The 14,985-nt window shown below is 38.9% G+C and overlaps 1 protein-coding gene across 4 annotated transcripts; it reads right to left on the minus strand.

Moving 5' to 3' along the window:
* Positions 1-4,680: 4,680 nt before the first annotated feature.
* LOC119562310 lies at positions 4,681-5,953 on the minus strand. Of its 4 annotated transcripts, none has more exons than XR_005221795.1 (5): positions 5,638-5,953; positions 5,206-5,578; positions 5,088-5,150; positions 4,840-4,982; positions 4,681-4,774 (listed from the first exon to the last, which is right to left on the minus strand). XR_005221795.1 is itself a non-coding variant. In XM_037875466.1 (4 exons), the coding sequence occupies exons 1-4, from the start codon at positions 5,800-5,802 to the stop codon at positions 4,966-4,968; spliced, it is 618 nt and encodes a 205-aa protein (XP_037731394.1). In that variant the 5' UTR covers positions 5,803-5,953; the 3' UTR covers positions 4,732-4,965. The 4 variants fall into 4 exon arrangements, 2 of the variants coding, with proteins under 2 accessions (XP_037731394.1, XP_037731393.1); XR_005221794.1 differs by having other exon boundaries at positions 5,048-5,150; XM_037875466.1 differs by having other exon boundaries at positions 4,732-4,982.
* Between the last annotated feature and the right edge of the window lie 9,032 nt (positions 5,954-14,985).

Genomic DNA, 14,985 nt, shown 5'->3' on the forward strand with positions numbered 1-14,985 from the left:
CGGACGTGTCAGCCAAAAGTTCAGATCTATTTGCAGTTTTGCACAAATCCTTGGCTTGAGGAAGCCCGATTGATTTTTGCGACGTTACCCATTTTCGTGTCCTGTGGACTTAGTTTTCTTGTAATGTTTATGTTGCGATCCATGCCAGTCTGTATGGTCGAACCTTGATTTTTAATTGAAGCATCTGTCGGTGCTGCGCTAGCTGCAGTTGATAAGTCCGCTGGCACAGCAGGAAGAACGATCGACTGTATCGGGCATAAAGACGAAACTGTTGTTGTTGTGGTTGTCATTGCATTTACAGTTGCTAATGACGTCACTGTGGGCTTGAGTTCGTTGGAAGGTGTTGGGGCTAACGATCGCGGTGGATCGACTACTGCAGAAGCTTTTGTTGTTGCTGCTTCGGCTGTCGATACGAAAGAGAAGTATGCATTGCACTTTTGCAGCGAGAGCCGACGCTCGTCTGCTTACGTTGGCGCTGCGCCCGAACTTCGCTTGGGTTCATCACCTTATTTGTCTTCTTTTTTTTTGCTTTTAGTTGTATTTTAGTATTAGAAGCACAAATTAAAAACACAAAATAATAGTAACTTGCGACTTTTTATTTTTTATCGGGTTTTTTTTCAACGATTGTCTTCCGGACCACAAGAGAAATAAATGCTCGTCTGCACTCGCCGACGTTCGCATCGACTGGAAAGATATGATGCCGTAACCGCAGCTAAGAAGGAGTTTTGGCGTCGGTGGTCATCCGACTTCATACAAAAGCTGCGTTCCCGCACTAAATGGACAACTCCCCACATATGTTCACTGTACATATATACGTATATCGACATTTTCTCCAGCGCACAGTGGGTCAAGGGCTCACAATAAATGTTCCTTCCAAAGAAACAAAATTAAAGTCCGTAGTTCTTGAATGTGCCTATCCGACAATGTGACCGTATATATTTAAAAACTTCGATTGGTTCCTAAATTTGAATTAGACTCTAGACCGTTTAAATGATTTTATGTCTTGGCAACATCAGTAAAATCCACTTACTGTTTAGTTTACTGCAAACCGTAAAGGCAGCATATGCTTCGATTGCATTGTGGCTGCAGGCGAGAGCGCCCACACTAAAATCCAAGTATTACCAAACGTACTCCACTTATTAAATGTTTGCCGCGCAGCTCATGGAACAAATCCATCACGGCTCCTTGCAAATTCCTCAAGGTCGCCGTCTTATGGCTGTCGGCTCCCTCCTATCGACATAAAGGTTTTCTCGGGCGATTATCTTCGCTGGCCGACTTTCCGGGACCTTTTCACGGCGACATACATAGACAATCTGTGTCTAGCGCCCGTTGAAAAAATGTTCCACTCAAATTCAAAAACAAGTGGCGAAGCTCATTCCATAGTTTTGAGATGATGGCTTTCGCTCAGCCTGGAAAACCTACTTGAGCGTTTCAAAAATAAGCGACTGCAGGTAATCAGTCACCTTAAAACTTTGTTCAATGTGCAATCCGTAGCACAGGAGTCTGGAGCAGCCTTAAAGGAACTTCAACGCACTTTTCAAGGTTGCGCGTTAATATTGAGAGGGACCCCATTCTGGTTTATATGTGCGCAGTTTTCTCCAGATGTCTACATCTCGCGCGCTCGCACTGCCATCTGCTCTTCATCTCCATCTCCCCCCTAAGTCAACGCTTCGCTTTGGAGCGCTTAAGTTAAGCTAGACTTAATAAGGTCCAGCGCCACCTTAGACCAAAAGTTTGTTCAGCAATATTGGTTACAATCCTTTAATGTATACATTCCCTCCATACGATTTGTTCTTTTTTGGTGATCTTTAGAGTCCTTACAAAATCCCCATATGTGGAAGGAATCGTTTGTAATTCCTCTCCACAAGAAGGGTAGCAAAAAATTATGAAGGTATCTCTAAATTGTCAGCGATCCCAAAGCAAAAATATTATTACTCCCCATTTGCAGCACCTCTGTACGTCAGTTCTATAACGGTGTCAACTAACATTTTGGAACTTTCTTCATTTGTGATAAGGGGACATACGAAATATATTCAAACAGACGTTATTTACACTGACTTTAGTAAAGCATTTGACTCTGTTAATCAGGTTCTCCTGGTTAGAAAACTCGCCTTATTAGGGTTTCCTGTTGATCCTTCAAGATGGATCTTAAGTTATCTGATTAGCAGAACACAAAGAGTACTTTTAAAAAATTAGTTGTAACTCATTCTCGTATTCGAATGTACGCAGATGATGTTAAATTATGCTGTCAGTACAAGGATACTTCTTGCCCGTGCAACATACATCCCGATCTAAACAATTTTCAAACATAGTGCTCTGACAATTTACTGGATTTTAATGTCTCTTAGTGTAATGTGTTTTTGTTGCGTCAATCCTCAATATGCGACATACACGCTGAGTGAGGGCTTATTGGATAGAAAACCTCTACTAAACGATCTTGGTGTTTTTTTGTCAATGGAATATGATGTTTCTTATATTACTAAGACCTTATTTATTTCGCTTGTCCGCCCGATACTTGATTATGGATCTCCCGTCTGGAGTCCCCAATACGGAATTCATGTTGATCGTATAGACTTTGTACAGGAGAACTTTTTATACCCTTGCAGAGGGTATATTGATTTCAGTCAGAAGTTTGCAACGCAGTGAAGGAGACGTTTCCGACCCCGTAAAGTATATATATTCTTGATCACCATGACTAGACGAGTCAATCTAGCCATGTCCGTCTGTCCGTCTGTCCGTCTGTACGTCCGTTTTTACGCAAACTAGTCTCTCAGTTTTAAAGCTATCTGGCTGAAACTTTCCCAAAAGTCTTATATATTTTGCTGGTAGTATATAAGTCGGAACCAGCCGGATCGGACAACTATATCTTATAGCTCCCATAGGAAAAAAAAATTATAAAAAATTATATCCTTGGTGTTTTTTAGCATATAACCTCCTGAGCTTGGAAATAACATTATTTAATTAGTATTGAATTTTGAATTAAATTTTATCGAAATCGGACGACTATATCATATAGATGCCATAGGAACGATCGGAAAATTGGTGGAAAAATAACATGAAACAAAGTATAGCTTCGGTGTTTTTCAACATATAACCTCCAACGCTTGAAAATAACATTTTTTAATTAGTTTTGAGTTTCGAATTTAAGTTTATCAAAATCGGACGACTATATCATATAGCTGCCATAGGAACGATCGGAAAATTGGTAGGAAAATAATATGAAACAAATTATAGCTAGTTTTAGTTTAGTTTTTTGACATATTATCTTATACTATTGGCAATATAATTTTTTGTGTTCTTAAATTTAATAATTATAGCTGCAAGGGTATAAAAGCTTCGGCTTGCCGAAGCTTACTTCCTTTCTTGTTGTTATTTGCTTTAAGGCGCCTTAACTGTGATGCATAACTAATATTACCTATTTATTTTAGTAGATTACTCCTAATTAACTTACCCTCCCTAGCCAATTCGAGGTGAAATTGATAGCCCTGACTTGGTTAGCCGTCTAAACTCTTCTGTGCAGACTAACAAGAAATTACATTCCCCTAATTTTAAAGCTTTGAATATCTAACTATGACTTGGATGAACCTTTCGGAGTATTATGTTCTGACTATAATAGATTAATCTGCAGAGCGTCAAAGCAGAGCGTCTCTTAAGATGATTAACATTACATTTTCTAGAACATAATTAGATTCTACTTGATTTCCTTGACCTATATCTTTATTTTTCTACGCGTCTATCATCTCCCGAGTTCGTGCCCTACGACACACGTCAGCGCCCCTCGGTCGGTTGGGCGAGATGTGTGGCCGTGGGATCCCGCGCGAAAAAAAACCAAGAGTTGTTGTTGCCCATAATTCTGGTCTTTTTGGATGAATTTTTTCACGCAATCGATGCATAAAGCTCAAATAATATTCCTTATTTAGTTTTTCCACGAAATCGAAAAAATGAAATTCACTTTTACGTTCTTTAACAACAGTACAGAGGGGTCTGGGGCGTCCACTTCCAGAACGTTGGCTACAGATTCCTCCAAAAGAGTCAACGTTGAACCATCATCAATAATAGCGAAGATGTCGATTGACTTGGGTTATCATCTTGGGGTGTCGGGAGGAATCTGGAAAAAGTATTCATTATTTTTCCTTTTCTGTCGATGCTTATTAAGCGCGAATTTTATTTCGATTTTATGGCGAACACCATTTTGATTATTGGATCGAGCTCTCATATAGGAGCAGAAAGTCTATCTGTAGGGACCTTATAACATCCAGTAACATTTTTGTAATTTGAAGGCAATCCCTTACCAGTTGCATCATATTTTCTTTATTGTGTAGCCTGTTATATTTTCAAATAGCCATATGTCTGATATTAGATTACTCGTCGCGCCGGTTGGGTGTCGATCTGCTTTATCGTTTGCACCGATTTATCCACCACAGAGATCCATCCACCATCTACCATCCGTTGAACGGATGGTCCATAAGGTTTTGCCGTTCCGAAAATTTCCCAGTTAGTTCCCCATCCAAATTTAACGGACTACTTTATGCGATAGTCAGGCGATCATTTTGGGTGGAAACCCTAAACTCTTCTTCTTGAAAGTGGAAAGTGAAACATTTATTACGAAAACGTAAACAATGATGACGGGAAACTTTTGAAAATGAAAGGCGACGAAGCAATAGGTATGAACATATGCTCTTTATTTTTGTAATAATTCATTGATTTTAAATTTACAGTCAATAATACGCGAACTGCCGGTGGCAAACTGAGGTGGACTAAGTAGATGGAGGTCCTGTAGTAAATTTAAAATACAATGCGTTTAGATCATTGTTGAGCTCTTAGAAGAAGGCAGTTTACTTGAATTCCACGAGGGCGAATAGTACTATTGAGTACCAACCTTTGTAGTTGTGGTGATCGACTGCTTCTGCTGCTGACGGTTTTATTTCAATGTGACAACCATCTACACATTATACATTGCTAAGACTAAGCAGATGGAGGTCCTGTAGTAAATTTAAAATACAATGCGTTTAGAACATTGTTGAGCTCTTAGAAGAAGGCAGTTTACTTGAATTCCACGAGGGCGAATAGTACTATTGAGTACCAACCTTTGTAGTTGTGGTGATCGACTGCTTCTGCTGCTGACGGTTTTATTTCAATGTGACAACCATCTACACATTATACATTGCTAAGACCATGAACTGATTTAATGAATTTATGTCTTACCAATTGCACCTAGACACTGGGGAAATCCGATTGGTACGAATCCTTTAAGATAGTCCGGTGACATGAACTCGCTAGCAAACTCAAAAATGAGTGCCCGGCAAAATTCGTGGAGAATTTTGCACACATTGTTCTGTGCCACTCCAAAAAGCCTTACGATGGAACGATATTCCGCTGATGATCCCAAGATGTACAAGGCTATAGCGATCCGCTTTTCAAGAGGAATGGCATTTCGCCAGTTGGTGTCCTTCTTCCGCAAAACACCAAGTCGGTCCACCAAAAACGAAAAGGTCCTCTTCTCCATACGAAAGCTCTCTTTGAAGAACTCGTCGTTGTTTTCCGGTATATCCTTCTCCCAAAATGTCCCGTATCGCTTCTGTTTAATATAGTTTGCACTCTTTAATCGTATTTTTAATACATTTTAAGAGCAAGTACCAGCATCCACACACTTCGTGGCATTTGCTCTTTTGCTGAAAAAATGCTTTCGTACAGATCCAATTCGTCGTCATTCCACTCCTCTGAATTGGCTGCCAATAAAAGCTGGTTCAACTTAAGATTTTGCTGTTGTACAACAGCCGAAATAATTGGGAAACTGTTCATTTTGGTCTGGCAAAATCCACTTTAACAATTTTTGCTTGTGTTTTTATTAGGCACAGCTGAACTGACAGCTGTTGTCGGATGGTAGATGGTGGATGTACCCTGTGGGAATCGGAGTTTCACATTTGTCAAAAATCCCAACCGTTTCTAACGAATGGACTGTATGGGAAGGGGGTATTAGGGCGCATTTTATGTTATGTTATGTTCGCCGTTTGCACTATTTTTTCCATGCATCCTGCGCATCTCCAGCTGTTGGCCGTGGTGGTGTCTGCATCGAATCCAGATCACGCGCAAATATAGTGATTGCAATTTAGCATATTATCGTTATCCGTGGCAGAACATACATAAAAACTTGTAGTTGGTGCCATATCGATTAGCTATTTCATGTCATCCCACTTGGTTTAGTCTCATTATAGAACTAGAAATATCGCCCGCAGCTTTGCCTGCGGAAATCAAGATTGAAAATGTCTCAAATAGAATGGGTTTATCTATGCTACCTAAAATAAACTTACCTCACTTCCACGGCACCATTGAGATATGGTTTTGGAGCGTTTTTCTTGTGTTTTCACTAAGAGGATTATTCCACAGAAAATATATTCTCTTAAATTCTATTCTTTTATTTTCAATTACAATTTCTGTAACACATCCCTATAAACGCTTTTCTTATTTTCCCTCTGGAGAAAAAATAGTTTTAGAGTAAGTTATCCTCCTGGGTTAGATGTATTCATTTAGTACAATTTTCTATGTTTCATTAAATGCCTATTAAGTTTTTTCCATTAAATAAATATATTTAAATAACAAATAAGCATTATTAATGTTGTAAAAGGATGAAAAACAAAAACGATGGTTTGTGAATGTGGTATTTCCTAAGCCGTATCCTAGGTCATACCTTACGGCGAAATGAAAAAAAAATTGAAGAAGAACTTAACTACTTAAGAAGCTTCCTCTTACCTCCCTACCCCACCTTCCTCCCTATTTGAGATATACAGTAAATTGTGATTCAATATATCAAAACTCGGAAAACCTTTGAAAACTGTATAGATCAGTTTTAAAATAAACGTAAGCTTTTTTAAAGGATGTAATTAATATAGGCCTTATTTTTCACCTTAAATTAATTTTAAAGAAAAACAAACAATTTTAAGAGTAACTTTTACCGTTATCAAAATTACCCATCCCCACCCTACATCAACACTCTGCACATTGGCATGCACCAGTAAACATACTTAACGGCTGTGATCACGTCACGGGCAGAAAGATAGAGACCTCTCCCTGCATTTCCACAATTCAGCACTGACACAAAATCATCATACGACGAATCGCCATCTTAGTCCTGAATAATGCGCATAATGGGTAATGAATTTGTATCAGTTTTAGTGCAGTAATTAATCAAAGGACATGCCTATGGTAAAATCAACACTACATTTCATACAAAATCACTACTTAGATTAATCTTTTAGGCAGTGATTCATTCATAATTCTTTAAACATAGGAATGCAATTTAAATTTGGGAATAACAAAATTTGTTTGTAATTTTAAATTAGTTTTACCCTTTGAAGAAAATGTGTTAAGTCTGTTAAGGAAATGCAACTGAAATTTTTTTTTCAAAATGATATCGTGGACAGGAGAGAGTGGGGTACGGATAGTCAAGTGGCAAGGACAGTTCGTGACCCTAGCGGCTAATCGACTTGTTTAAATTGCGCGCCGTTTTATATGAAGATACCATAGAACACTAGGGGGCGACAGTAATTTGAGCTTTAAGCGCCATTAATTGAAGAAGTTAGAAAATAATTTATTTCAATGTCACATTTCTTAAAATATCCTAATTCTGCTCAACACACTATATTGGACATTGCACGCTTACGAGATTTTTATACCCGTTACTCGTAGAGTAAAAGGGTATACTAGATTCGTCGGAAAGTATGTAACAGGCAGAAGGAAGCGTTTCCGACCCCATAAAGTATATATATTCTTGATCAGGATCACTAGCCGAGTCGATCTAGCCATGTCCGTCTGTCCGTCTGTTTGTCCGGATAAACGCTGAGATCTCGGAAACCATGAGAGCTAGGCTGTTGAGATTTAACGTGCAGATTCCTGAGCTTCTTACGCAGCGCAAGTTTTTTTCAGTAGAGTGCCACGCCCACTCTAACGTCCACAAACCGACCAAAACTGTGGCTCCTACAGTTTTGATGCTAGAATAAAAATTTTAACTGAAATGTATTGTTCTCATCAATACCTATCGATTGATAAAAAAAAAATTTGCCACGCCCACTCTAACGCCCATAACGCTTAAATCTGTCTACCGCCGATAGGTGGCGCATTTCAATCTCGCTTTGCTGCTTGCATATCTCCATTTCCCTTTGGTCCCTTTAGCTGAGTAACGGGTATCTGATAGTCCTTTAAGATAGTCCGGTGACATGAACTCGCTAGCAAACTCAAAAATGAGTGCCCGGCAAAATTCGTGGAGAATTTTGCACACATTGTTCTGTGCCACTCCAAAAAGCCTTACGATGGAACGATATTCCGCTGATGATCCCAAGATGTACAAGGCTATAGCGATCCGCTTTTCAAGAGGAATGGCATTTCGCCAGTTGGTGTCCTTCTTCCGCAAAACACCAAGTCGGTCCACCAAAAACGAAAAGGTCCTCTTCTCCATACGAAAGCTCTCTTTGAAGAACTCGTCGTTGTTTTCCGGTATATCCTTCTCCCAAAATGTCCCGTATCGCTTCTGTTTAATATAGTTTGCACTCTTTAATCGTATTTTTAATACATTTTAAGAGCAAGTACCAGCATCCACACACTTCGTGGCATTTGCTCTTTTGCTGAAAAAATGCTTTCGTACAGATCCAATTCGTCGTCATTCCACTCCTCTGAATTGGCTGCCAATAAAAGCTGGTTCAACTTAAGATTTTGCTGTTGTACAACAGCCGAAATAATTGGGAAACTGTTCATTTTGGTCTGGCAAAATCCACTTTAACAATTTTTGCTTGTGTTTTTATTAGGCACAGCTGAACTGACAGCTGTTGTCGGATGGTAGATGGTGGATGTACCCTGTGGGAATCGGAGTTTCACATTTGTCAAAAATCCCAACCGTTTCTAACGAATGGACTGTATGGGAAGGGGGTATTAGGGCGCATTTTATGTTATGTTATGTTCGCCGTTTGCACTATTTTTTCCATGCATCCTGCGCATCTCCAGCTGTTGGCCGTGGTGGTGTCTGCATCGAATCCAGATCACGCGCAAATATAGTGATTGCAATTTAGCATATTATCGTTATCCGTGGCAGAACATACATAAAAACTTGTAGTTGGTGCCATATCGATTAGCTATTTCATGTCATCCCACTTGGTTTAGTCTCATTATAGAACTAGAAATATCGCCCGCAGCTTTGCCTGCGGAAATCAAGATTGAAAATGTCTCAAATAGAATGGGTTTATCTATGCTACCTAAAATAAACTTACCTCACTTCCACGGCACCATTGAGATATGGTTTTGGAGCGTTTTTCTTGTGTTTTCACTAAGAGGATTATTCCACAGAAAATATATTCTCTTAAATTCTATTCTTTTATTTTCAATTACAATTTCTGTAACACATCCCTATAAACGCTTTTCTTATTTTCCCTCTGGAGAAAAAATAGTTTTAGAGTAAGTTATCCTCCTGGGTTAGATGTATTCATTTAGTACAATTTTCTATGTTTCATTAAATGCCTATTAAGTTTTTTCCATTAAATAAATATATTTAAATAACAAATAAGCATTATTAATGTTGTAAAAGGATGAAAAACAAAAACGATGGTTTGTGAATGTGGTATTTCCTAAGCCGTATCCTAGGTCATACCTTACGGCGAAATGAAAAAAAAATTGAAGAAGAACTTAACTACTTAAGAAGCTTCCTCTTACCTCCCTACCCCACCTTCCTCCCTATTTGAGATATACAGTAAATTGTGATTCAATATATCAAAACTCGGAAAACCTTTGAAAACTGTATAGATCAGTTTTAAAATAAACGTAAGCTTTTTTAAAGGATGTAATTAATATAGGCCTTATTTTTCACCTTAAATTAATTTTAAAGAAAAACAAACAATTTTAAGAGTAACTTTTACCGTTATCAAAATTACCCATCCCCACCCTACATCAACACTCTGCACATTGGCATGCACCAGTAAACATACTTAACGGCTGTGATCACGTCACGGGCAGAAAGATAGAGACCTCTCCCTGCATTTCCACAATTCAGCACTGACACAAAATCATCATACGACGAATCGCCATCTTAGTCCTGAATAATGCGCATAATGGGTAATGAATTTGTATCAGTTTTAGTGCAGTAATTAATCAAAGGACATGCCTATGGTAAAATCAACACTACATTTCATACAAAATCACTACTTAGATTAATCTTTTAGGCAGTGATTCATTCATAATTCTTTAAACATAGGAATGCAATTTAAATTTGGGAATAACAAAATTTGTTTGTAATTATACCCGTTACTCGTAGAGTAAAAGGGTATACTAGATTCGTCGGAAAGTATGTAACAGGCAGAAGGAAGCGTTTCCGACCCCATAAAGTATATATATTCTTGATCAGGATCACTAGCCGAGTCGATCTAGCCATGTCCGTCTGTCCGTCTGTCCGTCTGTCCGTCTGTCCGTCTGTCCGTCTGTCCGTCTGTCTGTCCGTCCGGATGAACGCTGAGATCTTGGAAACTATAGGAGCTAGGCTATTGAGATTAGGCGTGCAGATTCCTGAGCTTCTTACGCAGCGCAAGTTTGTTTCAGCAGAGTGCCACGCCCACTCTAACGCCCACAAACCGCCCAAAACTGTGGCTCCTACAGTTTTCATGCTAGAATACAAATTTTAACTGAAATGTATTGTTCTCATCAATACCTATCGATTGACCCAAAAAAAAGTTTGCCACGCCCACTTGAACGCCCACAAACCGCCCACAAACTTCAAAAAATCGTAAATATGATCGCGGATATCTCGGAAAATAACAAAGATAGAGAAATGGGATTTCAGATTTAGATTCCGTAGGCTTGAGCGCAGCGCAAGTTTGTCACTCGAATATGCCACGCCCACTCTAACGCCCACAAACCGCCCAAGCCTGTGGCGCCCACAATTTTCATGCAAGATAAAAAATTTTAACTGAAATGTATTGGTCTTGTCAATACCTATCGATTGATCCAAGAAAAACTTTGCCACGCCCACTCTAACGCCCGCAACGCTTAAATCTGTCTACCGCCGGTAGGTGGCGCATTTCAATCTCGCTCTGCTGCTTGCATATCTCCATTTTCCTTTGGTCCCTTTAGCTGAGTAACGGGTATCTGATAATCGAGGTACTCGACTATAGCGTTCTTCCTTGTTTTAAATTAGTTTTACCCTTTGAAGAAAATGTGTTAAGTCTGTTAAGGAAATGCAACTGAAATTTTTTTTTCAAAATGATATCGTGGACAGGAGAGAGTGGGGTACGGATAGTCAAGTGGCAAGGACAGTTCGTGACCCTAGCGGCTAATCGACTTGTTTAAATTGCGCGCCGTTTTATATGAAGATACCATAGAACACTAGGGGGCGACAGTAATTTGAGCTTTAAGCGCCATTAATTGAAGAAGTTAGAAAATAATTTATTTCAATGTCACATTTCTTAAAATATCCTAATTCTGCTCAACACACTATATTGGACATTGCACGCTTACGAGATTTTTATACCCGTTACTCGTAGAGTAAAAGGGTATACTAGATTCGTCGGAAAGTATGTAACAGGCAGAAGGAAGCGTTTCCGACCCCATAAAGTATATATATTCTTGATCAGGATCACTAGCCGAGTCGATCTAGCCATGTCCGTCTGTCCGTCTGTTTGTCCGGATAAACGCTGAGATCTCGGAAACCATGAGAGCTAGGCTGTTGAGATTTAACGTGCAGATTCCTGAGCTTCTTACGCAGCGCAAGTTTTTTTCAGTAGAGTGCCACGCCCACTCTAACGTCCACAAACCGACCAAAACTGTGGCTCCTACAGTTTTGATGCTAGAATAAAAATTTTAACTGAAATGTATTGTTCTCATCAATACCTATCGATTGATAAAAAAAAAATTTGCCACGCCCACTCTAACGCCCATAACGCTTAAATCTGTCTACCGCCGATAGGTGGCGCATTTCAATCTCGCTTTGCTGCTTGCATATCTCCATTTCCCTTTGGTCCCTTTAGCTGAGTAACGGGTATCTGATAGTCGAGGTACTCGACTATAGCGTTCTTCCTTGTTTTAAAGTAGTTTTTTCTGAAACTTAGGTCAAACGTACCCTTCTTCATTTTTTTTTCACTTTTAAATGGTATTTTGCAACCACTCAAAACATCTTTGCCCCACTCTCCCTTACTACAAAGAATTTGTGTTTCAACGAATCTCATTTCCCCGTAAGCTACAAATGCAAATATACACGCACACGCACGAATATCTTGTATTCAGTATTTTTGTGATTTCATTAGAACTCTACCCTGCAAGCAAAAGGGCGATATTTCTATCGCCTGTCGTCCAGAAGTCACTTCTTAGTAACTTCTGCGCGATAGAAACACGATATAACACATTTTACAAAAACAAAGTATACATATATCGCGTAGAAGTCACTTCTAAGTCACTTCTGGACGATAAAAAGGCGATAGTACTCATTTTACAAAAACAAAAAGGGTCGGGATCGCGAAGAAGTAACTTCTGAGACACTTCTGCGCGATAGAAAGGCGATAGTACACATTTTACAAAAACAAAAAGGGTTGGGATCGCGAAGAAGTAACTTCTGAGACACTTCTGCGCGATAGAAACGCGATTAAACACATTTTACAAAAACAAAATATACATGTATCGCGAAGAAGTAACTTCTGAGTCACTTCTGGACGATAGAAAGACGATAGTACACCGTTTACAAAAACAAAAAGGGTCGGGATCGCAAAGAAGTAACTTCTGAGACACTTCTGCGCGATAGAAAGACGATAGTAGTGAGTAAAACACGCGATAAAAAGAGGTCGCGGTAATTTTCCGTAACCCCGTTTTTTCTGAAAATTGTTTGAGTCTTCCTTTTGACCCACGCCGTTATTTTTCGCCCGAGCGTCATTTCGTTGCGTGACTTGTCTGCGGACAGTGCGGTTTTGTATCAAATTTGTGCGTTTTAAAAATATAGCTTTGTTTCTTTCTAAATGTTTTTAATTGCTTAACATATTTAAATGTCCCCTCAACAAAGCGTGCGAAATTACGTGCTTATCGTTACCTGTAAAAGGTAATGTCTTCTACTTTTTTTTACTTAGAGTGAAAAAAAAACAATTTTGGTTTCTATTTCTTTTAGAAATGGTATAAGTAAATTTCTAATGTCGATGGAGCTGGACCTAAATAACATTGTTCAGCAAAATTTCCTACATGCCAGGGACCGAGTATACAAGCGGACAAAGCACTTATACAAAAAATAAATGCAAAATATTAAAAGTTAAAAAAAAAATATGTTTTTATTCAAGATTTTCCAATTGGGAAAGACTCTTCTAGGTATCTTCTACAAGCATATGTAAAGTCACTTTTGAGTGACTTCCATAAGTGACTACGGCGACACTTCCAGAAGTTACTTCGGCGATATAGCATTCGGATCGCAGAAGTGACTCCCGTCGGGAAGAAATGTGCCACTTCGGCGACACTTCTAGGAGTGACTTCGGCGACACTTCCAGAAGTCACGCAGAAGTGACTTCGAGAAGTATCGCCGAAGTGGCACATTTCTTCCCGACGGGAGTCACTTCCGCGATCCGAATGCGATATCGCGGACGATCGTTTTTATCTTCTAGAAGTCACTTAATAGTGCCTTCCGCGATAGAAAATGCTTGCAGGGCTTTGCTAAATAACACGGCAAATGACAGTCACACAAATGCGGCGCGCACCACTTTACACACCCATTAGTGAGAGGGAGACAACCATATTCGCAACGAACTAAAGGGCGCTCATCTCTCGTCTCGTTCGCAGAACGGAATTCTCTAGAACTCCTTATGAGAATTCGCAACTAATTTTTGAGTTCATCGGTTACTCATAATGAGAATATTAATTCTCAAGTTGAAAATTGAAGAACACATTTCCTCAAACTTAGAATTTTGCGATCAATTCAAGTCCTTTTACTTAAAATGAGTGCAGCTTTTCTCAACATAAGTTTTTTCCACAAATTTTGTACTTAAATTGAGTGCATCCTCAATTTGAGAATACAAATACTCAATTTGAGAACGTCACAATTTTCTCTCTCTCTCCATTCTTTCGCTTGCTTATGCAGATAATGCTGTGGATCTTATCAACATGCTCAAGTTCAAGATAAGCCACCGAATGAATGGTTATTGTGCCCACGAGGCGCCAGACAATTATTCTGTTCCTCTTTATAAGTTTAACTTTAAGCTCAGTTCCTAATTCAACATTAACAAGAATAGAACGTATAATAAAACTCTTTCCTAACAATAAAAAAAGGAAAATTCAAATCGAAATGAAATAAAATTGAAAATAAAATTAAATATACAAATTAGTTAAGTTAATTATATATATTTGGCGCAGTCGGTGCGGTCTGAAAAAAAGTCCAGGTCCGCAAAAGTACCTTGTGAATAGATCCCAAACACGTGGATTCACAAGGCACAACTCACGAAAATTCGCAAAACAAAATTTAAAACGAAAATCAGCCAGCTGAGTTTAGTTTAAAATTTAAATCGCGAATAAGAACAACACAGGATGGCAGGAGAACATGTCCTTTCGGATCAAGCGTTATGCCAAAGCTTAACACAAATCCGAAAAACACCTCCGTTTGATGGCGATCTCCTCTACCTGCCCCTTTTCATCAAAAGAGTCGAACAACGACATTGGAAACGCTCAATATTTGCTCATGAGATCAACGCCACGAGGCTGGACGGATCTGAAGGACCTATTAATCGTACCAACAACCAATTCCTCATTTACTTACTTATATTTCAAAAACAAAGTATTCTGGAAACTTACGAAAATTTGTCGATGACTTAGAATTAACATCTTCCATTTTTTGTAATAAATTACACTACGATGGTAATATAAATAATAGATACCTGTTTACCGAAGCAATGGAATCAGCTATTAGTGAAGTTATTCGAGAAGAATTACCAGACCGAATATTTATGTTAGAGTGTAGATTTGATGTTAGTACCCCAACTAAAATAAGAC

This window comes from Drosophila subpulchrella, unplaced genomic scaffold (assembly GCF_014743375.2).
Source record: "Drosophila subpulchrella strain 33 F10 #4 breed RU33 unplaced genomic scaffold, RU_Dsub_v1.1 Primary Assembly Seq42, whole genome shotgun sequence".
Taxonomy (NCBI): Eukaryota; Metazoa; Arthropoda; class Insecta; order Diptera; family Drosophilidae; genus Drosophila; species Drosophila subpulchrella.

Excerpts from the sequence above, each read along its gene's own strand:
- LOC119562310 (XM_037875465.1), bottom strand. The coding sequence starts at position 5,802 with ATGAACAGTTTCCCAATTATTTCGGCTGTTGTACAACAGCAAAATCTT. Across the intron at positions 5,151-5,205 it reads CCAGTGTCTAGGTGCAATTG|ATGGTTGTCACATTGAAATA; the intron begins GTAAGACATAAA and ends TATAATGTGTAG. Across the intron at positions 4,983-5,047 it reads TTCGCCCTCGTGGAATTCAA|GACCTCCATCTGCTTAGTCT; the intron begins GTAAACTGCCTT and ends AATTTACTACAG.